This window comes from Canis aureus, chromosome 18 (assembly GCF_053574225.1).
Source record: "Canis aureus isolate CA01 chromosome 18, VMU_Caureus_v.1.0, whole genome shotgun sequence".
Classification (NCBI taxonomy): Eukaryota; Metazoa; Chordata; class Mammalia; order Carnivora; family Canidae; genus Canis; species Canis aureus.
This window is the reverse complement of record NC_135628.1, coordinates 681,766-700,019: the sequence shown is the minus strand read 5'-3', so window position 1 is coordinate 700,019 and position 18,254 is coordinate 681,766. Positions and strand designations below refer to the sequence as shown.

Genomic DNA, 18,254 nt, shown 5'->3' with positions numbered 1-18,254 from the left:
GGACTGACAGCCCACCTGCAACCCTGCAACGTTCCCTTCAGGCCCCTTTATGATTCACCTCCTCCTCACATCCCCTAGCTCTGCATGCGCTGTTCTGATTTCTGACTTTACGTGGTTTTCCACAATGCCATATAGATGGAAAAAGACAGTATGGAGCACATTGTATTTGCTTCTTTCAGTTAATAAAAGGCTTCTGAGATTCACCCCGTTGTCTGTATCAGGAGTTCATTCCTTCTCACTGATGAATATTATATTTCATTGTATGAAGTTACTTCAACATGTTTATCCATTTGCCAGTTGGTGGGTATTTGGATTGCTTTCACTTTTCTAGCAAATCATAAACAAAATTACTATAAACATGCATGTACAGGTGTTTGCGTGGGCCTATGTTTTCATTCCTCTCGGGTAAATATCTAGGAGCAGGATCACTGAATTATATGTGAAGTGTGTGTGTAACTTTACATGAAATTTCCAAACTGGTTTTCCAAAGTGGCTGTACAAGTTTACACTACCACTAGCAATGTATGAGAGCACGGCTTATTTTCATGATCAGAAAGAAATTACCATTATGAGAAATTTGGGGACCATAATCATTATAGAGCCATAAGTCCTATCCCTGATATGACAAAGTCAAGTACCGTGACAAACATCCTTATCTTTGGTCTACAGCTACCCGAGTACTGCAGAACTCCTACAAGCTTTAACGGTTAAATGGTTTACGAGTTCTCAAGGCTATTCCCAAGTTTGTAGTTCAGTGACCTTAGCTTTAGGAGGACTGAGTTGTGGGGAGAGTAAGCAAAAAGCCAAAATCTTTTGAATATTTGGTCATCATCACATAGTCCATTTATTAGAAACTTCTATAAACATCAAAAGGTATTCTCTCGTCACCTATTTTTTTTTTTTTTTAATATTCAGTGTTAGGTTACAAATTCTCTTTTATGGATAAAAACCCAGTAATGTTGTTTTTATTTCAGAAAAATATATTAAAGTTACATTTAGTATATTATGCTCTACTAGGCAGTAAGATTCAGTTCATTACACTTACATAGTGATACTGAGTATTCTTAATTATTTAAAAATGAGTTACTTTATATAGACTATATCCATTAACTATTTTTTAAAGAATTTGTATATATATACATCAACTTGATTTCAAATAGTTATAAAATATAATTTTATCTTTCTTTAATGATTTAGAAAGGACCCTATAGCATCTCAGGGTCATTATTATGAACATCAATTATAACTGTACAATTCTGTAAAGGAGAACGTATGGTCGACAGGGCTAAATCTAGCAATGATATTAATTAAACAGATCTTTGAAAGCTATTTACCTGTCATCCATTTCTGTTTCATAAAGATAGTTTAGAGTTTTAAAAACCTATTATTAATATTATCCTTTCTGAATTCTAAACAAATTGGTTTTTTATTGCTTTATAGAATCTGATTCTACAATAAAGATGTAGAGAATATCTTCCAGGCAGTATATTCGTCATTCTGGACAGAGACTATCTTGGTTCATGTCCTATAGGTCTGTCGGGGAGTCGGCTCAGCAGTTATAATCTCCCTGAATATTTTGTAACCTGCTGAGTCATAATTAGCTTCTTCTGAATCTTGTATAATTAACTAAAATTAAAAAAAAATTTCAAGGGTATGTAAATCAGACCTGCCAAATACCAGTCAAACTGGGAACACAGAGTTAACTGGGCTCTACGTGACAATTTATGATGTTATCCAGTAAAATAAATATTTATCATACAGCGTGAGAGCAACATTCTCTAATGCGCACTGCTAGGCTTTTTTCACCTTATTTTGAAGAGGTTTTCCAGGTTTTTTTCTTTTTTTTTTTTTTCATAGGGTTTTCAACATTATTCATTTTCATCAACCTATTGAATTTGGTTTTAAATGAAGCATTTTTTATACTTATCCTTGTTAAATTATTTCAGCTAAGTAGCAAGTGGATGGAAAATGAAGGAACACATATCAGCCCTTTTCACAGTCCTACTACATTCTCCAGGTCTCTATTAGAGTATAGCCGTGGGGGAAAAAATTCCTCATCTAAATTAAATCTGATCCAAGAATTACTTGAATGGGAGTAAGAGAGATATTCTTTTGTACATACATATTTGAAAAGAATATATTTCCAATTCTAATTTGTACTAAAGATGTAACATTTTTTTCCAGTGAACCATTTCCAGTGCAGCACAATACTCTTGTAACTGGAGTATTTTGGATTACTTTAAAGTAACTGCTCAGATACTACTTAATAGTGTTTGCTTTCATCAATACATCCAACTTAAGGTATTAAGAAGCTGTTCCCTTTGAACAAAAAATTGCCTGCTTAACTTTAAAATCTTCTCTTCTTACATGGGATTAGGTGACAAAGAAATTAGCAGCACTGACACAAAGCTTGGATTTAACACATAAGACTTAAAGCCTTGAAGCATTTGGTTTTATAAATCAGTATAAACACAGCAATAATCTTAAAGAAGTAATCCCTCTTCTAGGTCTGCTTCTGATGGAGAGTGCAAGTAGTTCCAAAGAGACACAGCGACCATTGCTAGAAAACAAGGCACAAAACTGTGTACCAATGTTTCATTTGCTTAGGACCATTTTTTTGGTATTGCCAAGTATTCTTGGGTCATCCTCTATCCTCAAATATAGGCTATGGGACACTGAACTTTAAGATTTTTGACTGCACATTTAAAATAGGATGTGGGTGCTTTTAGGAAAAACGTCTCGTGAAGAGAAGGAAAGAGAAAATTAAAGAACTTTGATAAGGCCCACCAACAAGGCAAACAGGGCATTATTTTTCATCTTCTCTACCCATAGCTGCCTACAGTCATGAGAGACTCTCAACACCACAAACGGCACAATCTTTATGATATCACTATGGTCCCTACAAGAGTTATGTGTTGATAAGCCAAGTTGCTTCTGAAGTTTTCATTTTGTAGACAAAAGCAGAGCCTAAAAAAAAAAAAAAAAAAAAAAAAAGCAGAGCCTTTATGAAATCCATCAGAATGCTTTGTGACAACAGGAATAAACACTTCTGTTTGATCTGTGTTGCTCATTACCAAGATGTATTATTACCAATGAAATGGTCTCAAGAACAGAGTAAGAAAAATGGAGTTTGGTAAAAATGAGCTTCAAGCAAACAAAAATCGGTAACATTACTATGCCCCTCTGAACGTTTTTTAAAAGGAGATTCACGTATATCCTTCTGTGATTTGCCTTCCTTTAAGCCAAAATCCCTCCAAAATTATTAATAATAATAAATTAAACCACTTTTCTGTAAATGGTGTATATTTTCTGCTAATACATATGGGCACAGAGTTAATGAAATCTCAAGAACTCATTTTCTAGTTAGTTTTTAAAATTGAGATTTAACTCCACTTGCTGACACAGTCCGTCTGAGCTCCAGCACGCCCTGCAGTATTCTAGTGAACAAGCAGCTAATACGCCGTGTGCCATATTTAAGATGGAAAATGGGAACGTGAAATCACTAGTTACAGCTGCCCAACCACCTTAAAAGCACTTTATAGACTCTTTCTAACTTGAAGATTGTTCAGAGAACGCTTCGACATGCAGAAAAATCCTCCGTACTAAATATTGTAGTTAAGTTTCAATTAGGCTGGTGGCCCACACGTCTAATAGAAAGGAGAATGTGCCCGTGTATTTGCACTGAGTCCATGCTGTGGGAGTTCATGGTTTCACTTTATGATGAAAAATCATCACTAATGAATATTTGAAAACCTTAACTGTGTACAGAACATGGGAATCCTTCAGCGCCTGGATAAAAGGACTATTCTGCTGGATCACTTGAGTCTACTTTTAATTCAAAGCAATGGAACCATCAATCTACAGGTCGAATGATAAAGTCTTCCTTGCACAGGGCTTCGTTTTTCAAGGAAAAATACAGAAAGGGGGGAAAATCAATATATAGAGGTGCTCAGTCCTGGAAAGGGCTTTCTTAAAGAGAAGCCTCAGTCAAGGTTGAAAGAGCAATTAATGCAGGCTCAAGAACTGGGCCATTCTGATAGAGTTCGGTTAACATGTGGCAGAAGTAATCATCCACTTGTGAAAATGATTTTCGGTTCATTCTCGAACACCTTCCAGACACCCGTGATCCCATTTAACTGACAACAATGCGGCGGGCGGGCGCGGAGCGGCGGCTCGGGGAGCCCAGGGGGCCGCTCGCCCTCAGGCGCCCGCAGCCCTCAGCCCGCTGCTCGGCTTCGGCCTCGGGGCCGCCCGCCCTCCCGCCCTCCCGCCTTCACGACCTCCACGACCCCGCAGCCCAGGCACCGCCTTGGAGACCACAGCGCCACCCGCCACCCGCCCCGAGACGCCCGGACCCGACTCCTGCCCGGGGCCCAAGGCTCCCCCAATTACGTGGGGCGCGGGCGGTGGGGAAGCAGGGAGGGCCCGCGGGGCGTCGGCGGACAGAGCCCGCGCTCTGAGGGGCCACGGTGAGGAGCCCCCGCGATCTGAGGCCACGGTGAGGAGCCCCCGCGCTCTGAGGGGCCCACGGTGAGGAGCCCCCGATCTGAGGGGCCCACGGTGAGGAGCCCCCACGATCTGAGGGCCACGGTGAGGAGCCCCCACATCTGAGGACCCACGGTGAGGAGCCCCCGCGATCTGAGGGGCCACGGTGAGGAGCCCCCACATCTGAGGGACCCACGGTGAGGAGCCCCCGCGATCTGAGGGGCCACGGTGAGGAGCCCCCACATCTGAGGACCCACGGTGAGGAGCCCCCGCGCTCTGAGGCCACGGTGAGGAGCCCCCGCAATCTGAGGGACCCACGGTGAGGAGCCCCCGCGCTCTGAGGGTCCCACGGTGAGGAGCCCCCGCGCTCTGAGGGACCCACGGTGAGGAGCCCCCGCGCTCTGAGGGCCACGGTGAGGAGCCCCCGCGCTCTGAGGGACCCACGGTGAGGAGCCCCCGCGATCTGACGGGCTTGCCGGGAAGAACCCCAAGACTCCTGCTGTGGAACGGGCCGTGCAGCCGGGGGCGCTGTGGAGACTTCCCACGGCAACCGTGAGGTGAATGTGGGCTTCTTCCCCCGTTTCCCGAGCAGGTTCCCGGGGCTGGGGCCGTCAGAGGCGCCGCGCCCCCTCTTGCTCAGAGGCGCCGTCTCCCGGGAGTCCCCAGGGCGTGCACCGGCTGCGTTCCAGGCTGGCGTTGGCGGGGCAGCGGTGACACCGGAGGGGTCGGTGCGAGCACGCTGCTCACATGGCCACGGGCCGCTCCCCACGACACGGAAGCACAGGGCGCGGCGCTGCGAGGGGCCCTCTGCGGAGGCCGACGCCACCCAGTCACCCTGCGCGGGCCGTCGGGGACGCTGTCCCCGTGGCTCACGGCCCGTCGGGGCGCTGCCCCCTAACTTCCCGCGCACACCCGGAGGACAAGCGGGCAGGAGCTCTGCTGCCGGCCTTGGCGAGAGCGCGCCCATGCAGCGCCCGGGTCACGGCCTCCAGGCCGCCCGCCGGTCCTCGCCGACGCCAACCCGCAGGCCGGATCTCACGGGCGCAGCCGTTCCCGCTTTGTTCCGAGGGCAGCACGGCAGCTGGGGGGCAGGCGGCTCCAAGCGGGCTGCCCCGCGCACACCCAGGCCCGCGCCTCCACCCCCGCGAGGCGGGCACAGGCCGCGGCCAGGCTCCCCGGGCCGCTGTGGGGTCACGGCCGGCGGACACGCGGCGCTTGGCCAGCCAGCTGGGGCACGGAGCAGCCAGGGTGCGAGCACTCATGCCCAGCGGGTCGGCGTCCCGGCGTCTGTGACTGGGCCCTTATGAACTCTCCTCCTTTTAGGAACTGCAAGGGGCTCGGGCGCAACGAACAGGAGTCTCAGCGCGGGGTTTGCGCCTATGGAACCGTGTCTTCCTGGCTCCGCAGCGCCTTCCCTGTTGGCCCGACGTTCGCCCGCAGAGCCCGACTTTGATACCCGCGTCACCGAGTCAGCAGAGAACCGCAGGCCTCCGCCTTCCGTCGGGAGAGAGTCGGGCCTTCTCCGTGCTGGGCGGGTCTCAAGACGGACCGTGGGCACAGGCGCCGCCTGGAAGGCTCCTCCGGTGTGCGCGCTCCAAGCGCAAGTCACCGAACAGGTAATCTGAGGTTCTGAGCTTCCCAGCACGTCTGGGGCTGCCGGCTACGGGCAGGAATCCCGCAGTAAAAGGACGAGGCCGCGGCGAGCTCACGGGAGACACCCTGGGCCGCGTGAGGGGAGGAGGGTGCGGGGCCGGGGACACGCGGGGCCGGGGACACACGGGGCCTCAGGACGGCCGCGTCTTCCTCAGAGGCGCTCGGGCTCAGCCAGGCGGCCGTCCGGTGCCACCACTGAGCACCTGCATTCCGCTCCAAATTGACGAGCATCCGGGTCATGACGGAAATACCCTCACTTCCAACATCATCTTACTAGAGTCTCTAGACGTTTCTGTTGGGGGAAAACCAAGCTTCTGTAACACCTGGATCATGGGCTCCGGGGATCACCCCTGCGTTCCGGAGGAGCTCTCGTTCTGGGAGGTCGCCCTCTGGTCTTCGGGAACGGGGACACTCCTGGAGGACTCCGTTCACGCGACAAACTGCCCGCCTTTAAAGTAACTCATCCTCACGCGTGTCCTCACAAGGGCGTCTGAATCCCTCCTGCCGCCGGCCATTTCACAGACTCGCTTCCCTCCCCGCCTTGCTCTGCCAACACTGGGTCACCTGGGCTTCAGATCTACGCCTCGTGGCCCATCTCATCTGTGGCCGCGGGGCCGTGTGGGGCTGCGGCTCAAGACGTGGGGGCTCCGGCGCGGCGCCTCGGCCCGACCGTGGGGATAAGCTGCCTGACACACAGGCAGGGACCCAGCTTTGCTCTTGCTCCGGCTCACCTTTCTCTGATCCTCTGCTCTTGAACTCCGGACACGAGAGTGGGCCTAGATCTGGGTGGGGGCTCACATCTGTAAACGCTGCCCGTTCTGAGGCCCACGGACACTTTCCTCGGCTCTGACCCCACGTACTGTTTCGTACACGCCCCCTGTTCCCCGTGCTCTGTCCTAGCCCAGCAGTCCCGCACTTCCTACAACCTCACTCGTTTCCCACAATTTAAACTAGTCTAGCTCTGGAGTCTCACGTCTCCATTTCTCCCCACCCCCCAGCGTGACCATCACCTTTCTCGGGGAACCCCTCCTTGGCACCCCTGGTGGGGTCACATGCCGTTATTATGCACATTAGGCAGGATGTGGACACGTCCATCGCCCTGCCACGGCCTATAGCGCGCCATACGGGACCATACGTCCTTGCAAGGGCCAGGGCCGCGTCGGCCACGACTCATCACTCCATCCCAGCACCGTGCCTCTTACAGCAGATGCTCCACAGACGTTTGGGGGACGACTACATGGCCGTTTCTAGGTCTGTCATTAGGAACTATTATAAGAACAGAAAGGCAGTAAATCTTCAGCAAAAATTTCTGTGTGTCAAGGGAAGAGAAAAAGCCTTGGGTAGACCTAGGATATTCCATGAAGTTGATATTTTTACACTTTTATTGAATCACGAGTATTCAAATAGTTTCAACAGAATGTTATTTCGGTATTTACCTTACTGCGGAAGATCAAAACCTAAGAGAAGCGTTGGCCGCTATGAAAGCAAACACAGGATTTCGGGAGTCCAGTCTAGCCACTACCCTGTTATCCACAAAAGGGACTCCTGCACTTTCTCTCTTTAAAGTTCCAACCCGGGGCTTGACCTCCCAGCCCTGAGGTGAGGAGTCGCTTGCTCCACCCCCCGCGGCTGCCAGGTGCCCGGGAGTCGCCTGCACTTCAGGTGACACAGTGTGAACCAGGGCCGCAGAACCATGGGGCCTTTTAGTCAAAACGGAACGTGCTACGTCGAGCGATCTCAAAGTTCCCCCAGATTCTAACTCGACTAATAATCTTTACAAAAAGTTTGCTGACGTGTGGACATCGCGGGCATCTCTGAGGAGGCCCAGTACTTTTTCACGGATTTTTCTCTTTTCTTTGTCTCCATCCTAGGCGTTCCTATTGGACGCAGTGTCCGAACTGCAGCCGCAGACCGTGCTGGCCGGGATGGCCGTCTGTGCCAGGATGCCACCACGGACCGCCCGGGAGACGCCGAGGGCGCCGGCTCCTGCGCTCACCCACCCCGCCAGCTAAGGCCAGGAGTCACCATGGTCACGGACATACCTGCACGCGGAAGCGAGTATCAGGGGGAGCAATATATGCTCCTTCAAACAGATGAAACAGTGAACACAGTTAGAGACGGAGGCAGGGAAGGAGAGGGAGAGCAGAGGAGGACACAAACGAGTGGTATTTTTACGTCCCCTCAACTACTTGGTGCCTGGGAGGACTTCCCCACTTGTCTCACACACAGAACAGTAGTATCTGCCCTGAGTGTGACCAACAGCGTCCCTACAGAAACAGAGTGAGGGACGTGGAGGGGCCTCCGCAGCTGTAAGGCACGAGGTCAATCCAGGGACCGTCGTCACCGTTACATTAGTAGGAGCAGGACACCCTGAAAAATATCCCCATCCAACTGCATTCTTTGAAGGACTTTCTGGAAAGCATGGGGGAGTGACAATAAATTTTCCAGCTTTGACCATTAAAGACAACTTTCCAAGACTGGGACAAAAATGTGTCTGTCTTTCTAAAATCAAGTGTAACTAGGATATTTCACAAGTTACAACAAAGCTAGTTCTCATTCATCAGGCAAAAGTCAATTTTCTGTAGCGTACATATGTGTTCCAGCTACTGAATTTTCTTAGGTTCTTGAGAAATTCCTATTTACCAACAAATAAAAAAAATTCTAGAATACTATGGAAAAATGCACCCTGATATACAGTTTCTTTCTCACCTATGTCTATTTATTTGGGGGAGAATAACACAATAAAGGAAAGTGAATATAGTCTAATTAACCCCAGCCTCGTTGTACATGGCACCTTCATTGGTCTATGCTTGTAAAATGTCTCCCATTATTTCATTTTAAAGCTTAAAAATTCCATTTATTTCTTTGCCTATTAGACTATATTCACAGTACTTCTGCCTATGAATGCAGGATACAAAGAGAAATGAAATCAAGATAGTTAATACAAAAAAGAAAAAAAAAGAAAAAAACCTTTGACATTTACAAAAGAAATTTGAAATTTCAAGTTTCAGGTATTTTTGGTTAAAAATGACCTTAGTGGCATCTATGATCATTTACCTACTACTAAGCATTAAAGTTTTTCTACATTAATTTGATAAGATGTCTTGACAAGTTCGATATGTCCAAAGTGAACTACCACTTCACCTTCTCCTAACCTTTCTTCTTACATTTTTTAAAAAAGAAAATGTCGTGAAGGCTACTGAATACTCCTTAAATAGTGCCACCTTTATCACCAAGTTCTCAAAGGACAAAAATGTTCTGTTTTCAGGGAATGCTTGCTCCATCTACTGGAGAGACACAGGACTACTTCCATCAAACAAAACTATGACACTTCCAAAGATACTTTCCTTTAAAACAAAATCTGGTCCTTCTCTTTCCTGCACTCTAAGGCATGTGTCAGCACAGGAAATCAAGGTTCCCCCCAAGTCAATGTATGTTATTTCAAACACATTCAAATATACATTAGTTCAAATAACTCAACATTCCCTTCTTAATGGAATCGTTCGAGAGTTGTAAATTCATAGGCAGAAGCGTATGTGGATAGAAAAACACAGATGGAGCAAAGGAGATAAATAACCATTTTTCTCTTTATAAAAAAATAGACCAGCATCTACTTTTAAGACAAATGGAAGCAGAGGCCCCCTGCCATGAATCCACACAGCTAGGGACAAAGATCAGAATTCTGCTCCACAAATTCATACAGTATCAAGACTGCTTCACAGAACTGATAAAGCCATTCCAAAGGGATCTCTGAATTCTGAATTTTTTTCCTTTTTTTGAGAGGCAGAGAAAGAGTGAGTGGGGGGGGGGGGTGCAGAGGCAGAGGCAGAGGGAGTCTCAAGCAGGCTGCATGCTCCTGCAGAGACCCAAGCAGGGCTCCATCTCATGACCCTGAGGATCATGACCTGAGCTGAAGTCTAAGAGTCTGATGCTTATGCGTCCGAGCCACCCAGGCGCCCTACTCCCTGCATTTTTCTTAATAGTAAAAACCCCAGTAATAAAACATGGTGCAAAAAAGATGAGTACATAGAAGAAGCTGACCTCTACCTTTTTCCCTCCAATTCTTTTTATGCTGGCACCACCTGGACAGCAGAAGAACTGTAAAGAAATGTGAGATTTGTTCATTTTCAACTAAGAAGGCATAGTTTTTTCTTAAGGAAAATAAAATGAGGGGCTTGAAGGTCCAATTACGTCCTGGGGCTGGGGTTTGACTGAGTCGCTGGCACACATGTATCTGCTTTTCAGTGGGATGAGTGAATCAACAGAAACTTATCAATTACAACGTAACTATAATTGAGGAGAATCCAAACATTTTTCAGCTTCTCAGAGTGCTCTTTCTACCTGCCTCTGCTCTACAATTAGAAGAAAACAGACAAGGGGGCCTGGTGGCTCAGTCAGTTAAGCGTCTGCTCTCAGCTCAGGCCTTGGTCTCTAGGTCCCCAGATCAAGCCCTGCATCTGGCTTCCTGATCAGCAGAGTCTGCTCCTCCCCACCACCCGTTATGTCTCTCTCTCAAATAGATAAATAAAATCTTTTTTTTTTTTTTTAAAGAAGGAAACAGACAACAAACTTAGTTCAAAGACTGTACAGTTATCTTGGAAATAGTGTCCTTTGGTGATAGATTTACTCATCTATTTATCCATGAGAGACACACAGAGAGGGAGGCAGAGACCCAGACAGAGGGAGAAGGTAGCTCCCTGCAGGGAGCCCAATGCGGGACTCGATCCCAGGACCCTGGGGTCACAACCTGAGCCCAAGGCAGATGCTCACCCACTGAGCCACCAGGAGCCCCCGTCACACAGTTTATAAACACCTTCTGATACATCCACTGACTATTAACACCCTCTGACTCTGCCATCCGATTCATTTACCATTATCATTAATAGCGGAGAAATGGCCCCCAGCTGCGATGTCCACGGAGCAATCATGTTCCTGGAAGACTGTCCGCAGGGAGCATGCAGTCGTCTCCTCAGGTGGCTGAGATCAAGGCCACTCCGAGTGCTGGCGACGGGTGCCCTGTCCTGCCAGGAGGCCAGGCCCCAGGTGCGGCTCTTAAGATACAGCTCTCCCCTGGGACAAACACTAAGAGCAAGGCAGTAGGGCCCTTCAACGGGGCCACCGAGTCAGGTCAGCCTTGGAGGAGAGCACGGCGACTGGGCAGCAGCAGGGGATGGCAACACAGCGGCTCCTCCTAGTCTTTGGGCTGCAACATCCCTCCTCCCTCGGCATGAACACTCACAGAAGGTCTACACTAGCTCCACCCAACAGAGAGATAAGGAAGGTCTGCACGGAGGGAATGGGAGTGAGGGGCACACAATGCACTACTGCGGCCTGGTAGGGACCAAGGATGGGAGAGATCTCCCCAGGAGGGAAAATGCACAGGCTCCGTGCTCCCTCCCAGGCACCGCGACTCCAGGAACTCCTCCCTCCCAGGACCCCAGCTCTCCAGGAGGTCCTCCCTCCTAAAACATTAAAGGGCTGGAGCTGTTAAGGGCAGCAGTGTGCCCTTCGCGTAGTTTCCATAAACTCTGAGGAACACTGGAACAAAACTACTCATGAAAAAGAGAACTAGTACCCTCCCTATACTAAGTTACACTTAGTAAGAAATCTGAAATTGATCTCAGTGGAGTCTTTTTATCTAATTGTAAATAGATTAAATGACCTTTTTATTTTTCTTTCTTTCTTTCTTTCTTTCTTTCTTTCTTTCTTTCTTTCTTTCTTTCTTTTTTTTACTTTTCTTATTTTTTAGATTTTTTTTTATTTTTTTTAACATTTGAGAGAGAGAGAGCTAGAGAGAAAGCCGGGAACATGAGCGAGGGGAGGGGCAGAGGGAGAAGCAGACTCCCCGTCGAGCATGGCACCTGAGGCGAGTCTCGACCCCAGGACCCTGAGATCCTGACCTGAGCTGAACCCACTGAGCCCCCCAGACGCCCCTATATCATTTTTAAAGTAAGCTCAAGGCCCAATGTGGGGCTCGATCTCCTGATCTTGAGATTAAGAGTTGCAGACTCCATGGACTGAGCCAGCCGGGTGCCTCTGATGATTGGTCTCTTAATTGCCTCTCAAGAGAATCTAATGACCCAATCAATAATAGATCTTTAAATGTAAACATGCTTATAAAATGTAAAGAAATACTGCCAGCAGCATGATGTTGAAATCCAGGCCGTGTCTGGATGTCATCACAGGGAGTTAGATTTGAGAAATTCCATCAGTTGGCTGATTGATCTATATAAACAAGTGGCAGTTCATACTTTCACTTAGATTACATTTTTGGGGAGGGATAGGGGGATGAAAGTGACTAATCAACTAACCATTCTGACTCCCATGGACCCAGCTATATAATCACGGACTGAAACCAGCTTTTTTTTTTTTTCAGACCCATTTATTTACTGTGTAAAGGATCCTTTCCTAGAAAGAATTTTAACAATATTTCAGGCACATCAGATAGGTTAGTTTTTAACCTAATAATTTCTGAACCGTTAGGAAGTCAAAAACACATCAAAACCCATGTATCCTAATTCAGGGGTTCTCAAATGTCAGCAAGCAATGAAATCTTAGAGAACTTGTGGAAATACAGATTGCTGGGCCCGGAGAATCTGCACTTGTAACAGGGTCACAGGGATGCTGGTGCTCCGGGCCCAGAGACCAAGCGTCAACCACTTACGAAGCTGTACCTGCTCTAAAACTTCACGAAACCCGAAGCCACACCTTTATATTTTAAAATATCTTTTTACCTGAAAGTACATAATCGGTTATAATTTCCTTAGATTACTCTGAACAATTCTTCTAAGTGGCATAAATCAAAGTAAGTTTTCTTCTAAAATTTGCTCACAGTGCCCCCAAGTGGAAGAAAACATTACTAACAAGAAAGGAGGACGGAGCGATCGTCCCTGGGATGGAGCTCATATCCGCTGCCTTCGCATTTGCCAGGGAGCCCAGCCCGTGGTGTTTGGGCGCCAGACCCTCCGGACAGGTTAGCTGAAGAGACACCTGCCCACAGTAAGACCTACCGCCCTTGCCCTCAGCGTTTTACTTACACAGCATTACTATTGGGCCACGTCATCCCCAAATCTCTCTTAGCCTCTAATTTTATGTTGATGCAAAATAACTACAAATCCTATTTAGAAAAAAGTAGGATATAAAGAACAAGAAAACCGACTTTATTCTATGTTCTCTATTCTCACCATCACACAGTTCCTCAGAATTGTGGTAAAATGTAGGGCTCAGGGAAAAAATACTGAATACTTCAATGACTGAATATAATGCAACAGCTGCTAGCGGCTACAAGGGCTGTGGCAGCGCCTGCCTCCCAGGGCATCCCGCAGGAAGTCTTCGGAGGAAATAAACTGTTCTTCCTGGCTGTAATCACACACTCCATGGACACTCATACAGTACACTCTGTAGTTCACGGAGAAACTTGTATTTATTACATAACATCAGTGTATATCTCCCTTTCACCTACTACACACACACACACTCACACCCATCTATTCTTGTTTATCATTCTCTTCATTTCAGAAAGAATCTTCTATTCATTCACTCATTCATTCATTCATTCATTCATTCATTCATTCATTCATTCATTTAGAGAGAGCACAAGCAGGGGGAGCCGCAGGCTCTGTACTGAGCAGGGCGCCGAAAGCTGGGCTCCATCCCAGGACTCTCGGGGTCACGACCAGAGCCAGAGGCAGCTGCTTCATGGGCTGAGCCTCCCAGGCGCCCCAAGAATCTTCTATCTTAAATATACACACAGGGTCTACAAATCTTGTCACCATTCAAACCAACAAACTCATTCAAAATAACAAAAGAACAGAAATTCAAAGGGCAGAAAGAGGTTTCGGTGGCACCGCACAGTGACCCTCGCAAAGGCTATAAGGCGGCTACTGAGTACATTTACCTCTCGGAATTTTCCTTAACTTCCTTCAGCACACATGAAATATGTAGCTCATACAAAACACCCAGAAAAGTCTCATGTTATTTCATGCCAATTAACAAACTGCCAACACGTCATGCTAATAAAAAAAGCAATTGACCTAAGTAGAAGGGCTAATTAAATGGAGTAAGATAATTAAACGATTCTCAATATGTAATCAAAAATTATGGCTGGAAGTGTTTCACAATGTTGTCTTTTTGTTTTCAAGTATCTGCCTATAGGCAAAATTCTAATCAGTGTATCCATATGCATAAAAGACAGATCCAGTGCAGATGTTAATTTGTTGCATGATAGAAATCAGGTGTTCAATTACAAATAATGGGGTGTATGAGAGACCGTCCAAGATTTCCATTTAGCTGAACACATGCATCTCAACGGGCAAATGATTGCAAAGCGTTCTTCTTGGAATTAGCTGCTAACGTGCTCCCAAGGCACACCACATGCAACTCCTTTATTATCCTCATTATATAATATTCACATCTCCAGCCCTGTGTATTACCCAATTTGCCACTGTTTAGGACTTTGAATATTTGGTGCTCTAAATTCCATTTATTGAACTCTTTAAAAGGGATGATTTTGATTTTTATCTAAACTCTAGAGCATTTAACATGAGGACTTTTGTTACTAAATCTTACATTTAAACAATCTAAACCATTTGCTTTTGGTAAATTCCTTGAACTAGGAATATTCTAAGCTTTTAACATGTAAGGCCCACTTCCACAAAGCCTTGCCAGGAGAGGATGTAAATGCAGAAGGGATCAAGTATATCTGCTTGGCTAAAAGATGGTATGCAGACTTGCTTTTTATATTTATGACCAAGGCACAGACTTAAAATGTACTTCTGAATTAAGATATTCATCATGCCAAGTCTGTGGATGGATACAATTCTGAGAGGATGAGTAAATATTGGACAAATGTTAGGTTACATCCTAAATCAAGATCCTAATATTTAGGATTTTCCAATTACTTATTCAGTAACCAATAAGGCCAAGCCTCTAAAACCTTAATATCAGATAACCACAACAGAGATAACAGAAAGGATCATTCGATTAGATGGCAGAGTAATAACAGTCCTTCATGAATGAGGACTTCATTAAGACAACATATGAAGAAGGTTTTAAAAAAATTTTTTTAACATTCCTTTCATTCTCTTACCTCAGTGAAATCAATGAGAAAAGATGTAACAACTTAAGGTTCCTTACTCATTAAAAAATAAATACTATTTCTTAGTATATGGCAACCAGCAAAGCCTTAAAAACTATTCAAAGGTAAGAATAGAGAGAGATAATTTCCATAAACCAAGAGATGCAAAATGGTGACCTTATGGGACAAATAGGGACTGCAGATGTACTTTGAAAGCACAGCATTAAAAATATACAGTTTGAATTGCTTTTCATGTTCTCTCGATTCCCATAGTCCTGACTATTCCACTCTTCATGACCTTATTCTTAATGACTTCATGCATTTATACTTGATTTGCCCAGCCTTTGGCAGCATTTGACTTTTGTGAACTTGTAACCACTTGAGAAGAGTACTGTGTGGATGTAATCACACAAATGGGGTTAAGCCATGGTCGTTTACTAGTTACAAGAGTTTAATCAGACTCCTTAACTTCCTTTGCCTCACTAATCTCTCTGTAAATTGACAGAATAGTGACATTAATATCACAAATGATATGTAAATACATTGTATAAATTGTATCATCTATTTATCACATATATTATCACATCAAGTTGTAATAACCAAGTAAGATTACCTGTAAAGTGCCTTTCAATATATTTGAAGCAATTACTTTGCTCTACTTTGATGTCTCAGGTATAGGAAATCATAGCTTCCTCTTCTTGCTAATTAGTGTAACAGATGTGTACTCGGACAGGGTTAAGGCCCCACCAGGTAATGGATACATGTGCTATTTAATCGACTGCTTGCTGCTGTCAAGGACTCCTTCCAGTGTGCTCACATGGCTTGTACAGACGGGGGTCAGGTTACTTACATTGACCTAATGAAGAGCACCACTGCATCGCTGATGAAGACACATGTATTTGAAACTTTGACAGGAATCCCACGGCAAACAGACCTTGTTTTAATGGATAAATGGTAAGATGGCAGCTTATGGGATGTAATATTGAGTCTAATGTCATCAAAGCTGACTCATGTTTTTTTGGAGCCTTTTACAACTTTTCAAAGAATTTCACTGTAGGTCTTATTCTTGGTTTTCCAATCATACTTGAGGATGAAGGGATAAGGAGACCTTGGAAGAAACCCTAGACTACCTCTCACTATGGGAGAAAGGGAGAAAATCTGTAGCAGGGCAAGGCACCCTCAGAGAAATCATGTTTGTAATTGGGTTTCTCAACAATTTTCTCACAATATAATCTCCATAGAAAAAGGCAGAAGAGGGATCCCTGGGTGGCGCAGCGGTTTGGCGCCTGCCTTTGGCCCAGGGCGCGATCCTGGAGACCCGGGATCGAATCCCACGTCGGGCTCCCGGTGCATGGAGCCTGCTTCTCTCTCTGCCTGTGTCTCTGCCTCTCTCTCTCTCTCTCTCTGTGATGACTATCATAAATAAATAAAAATTAAAAAAAAAAAAGGCAGAAGATATAATATTAGACATTAAATATTTTCCAAAACTAAAGAAAACACTTTTGGAATGAATTATGAAGCAATGTCTCATCAAAAAGAGAATGTCAATAAGGAAAGAAATTCATTCTGTAAGACAGTGTTTTCTGGCAGAAGAATCCATATATATGGAAACAGGCAACGGAGGTTATCCAGTCTAAGGAAGACAAATAGAGGAGAAGAAGAAAAAAGGAGCACCGATTGGCTCAGAAATCTGTGGAATTCCACACAGCACACTAATATACACATAATGGAAGCCTCAGAAGAAATGCTAGAAACAATATTTGAAAATATAATGGCTGAAAACTTCCCAAATTTGATGAGAAATGAGTTTTTTCGTTTTTAAAAAAAACAATATTTGAGAGAGAAGAGAGAGCAGTGGTGGTGGTGGGGCGGGGCAGAGGGAGAAGCAGACTCCCCACCCAGCAGGGAGCCAGATGGGGCTGGATTCCAGGACCGCGGATCAACAGCTGAGCCACCGGGGTGCCCTGAGAAATACTAGTTTTTACATCAAAGAAATTCAATAAACTCCAAGTAGAAGAACATCATTCTAACGATGATGTTAGATATACATCATTTTTGAAGCAGACTACAGTTGTTAAACTCGTTCAGTATGTATGTGTGAATGCTATGAATTATCAACAATTTAAAGATAATGAATTTGGTGATCAGTGTTCATTGCCAGTGTAGAGAATATTTAAATTTAAAATAACTTTAATATAACCTTGTGTTCTGTAAATGTAAGAATGGTTTAATATCACCAATGTAAATCACCATACTGATGGCTAAAGGATAAGAAAATATATTACTAATTTGACATGAGAAAGCATTTGCATTTAATAAAGTTTAACCATTTTTGGTTTGAGAAATTTAGAGAAGCTGCATACCAAGAACATAAAGCAAATATGTCTAATAAAAGAAATTTTAGATATTGTGATGGTTACTTTTATGGGTAAACTTGACCGAGCTAAAGGGTTCCCAAATACTTGGTCAAACGTTATTTTGGGGGTTCCTGTGGGGATGCTTTCTGGATGAAATTAACATTTAAATTGGCAGACCAAGTGGACTGCTCTCTCCAAAGTGTGTGGGCCTCATCTTGGTTGAAGGCCTGAAGAGAACCAAAGGCTGAACCTCCCTCCAGTACGAGAGAATTCTCCTGACAGTCTCTGAACTAAGACATCAAGTCCTGCCTGACGGCCTTCACATTGAGACATCGCTCTTCTGGGTTCTACAGTAACTCTGGGCCTTCATTCAGATATAAGCTCTCTAGATTTTGGAATTGTCAGACTCCATAATCACATGAGCCAATTCCATATGATGCACCTAATAAAAACACACACGTTTGTGTAGCCCCTTGGTTCTGTTTTTCTGGACAACCCTAACACAGATTTAGTTCCAAGGCTGGGAAAAGGCAGGTTTGCCTGCTGTTACTTCTAAGTAATAGAGCACTAGAGGCTCTGGCCCATAGTAGAAGAGAAAAGACACTAAATCAAGAGGAAAAAAACCTACTATTTGCAGATGATAGAATAAGAGAATTGATCAAGTTAGCTGACCATATACAATA

At 45.3% G+C, this 18,254-nt stretch overlaps 2 protein-coding genes across 23 annotated transcripts in view; one reads left to right on the top strand and one right to left on the bottom strand.

Annotated features, from left to right (window-relative positions):
* CADPS2 (calcium dependent secretion activator 2) overlaps nucleotides 1-18,254 on the bottom strand; it is a 452,677-nt gene that overhangs the window by 161,299 nt on the left and 273,124 nt on the right. The window lies entirely within an intron of this gene.
* On the top strand, nucleotides 4,893-8,934 carry LOC144288221 (uncharacterized). Its single transcript, XM_077855871.1, has 3 exons — nucleotides 4,893-5,042; nucleotides 5,809-6,101; nucleotides 8,010-8,934. The coding sequence occupies exons 2-3, from the start codon at nucleotides 5,865-5,867 to the stop codon at nucleotides 8,148-8,150; spliced, it is 378 nt and encodes a 125-aa protein (XP_077711997.1). The 5' UTR covers nucleotides 4,893-5,042; nucleotides 5,809-5,864; the 3' UTR covers nucleotides 8,151-8,934.

Bases quoted from the DNA above. Each gene is read 5' to 3' on its own strand.
- LOC144288221 (XM_077855871.1), top strand. From the start codon at position 5,865: ATGGAACCGTGTCTTCCTGGCTCCGCAGCGCCTTCCCTGTTGGCCCGA. The intron at 6,102-8,009 runs GTAATCTGAGGT...TCTCCATCCTAG, and splicing joins AAGCGCAAGTCACCGAACAG to GCGTTCCTATTGGACGCAGT.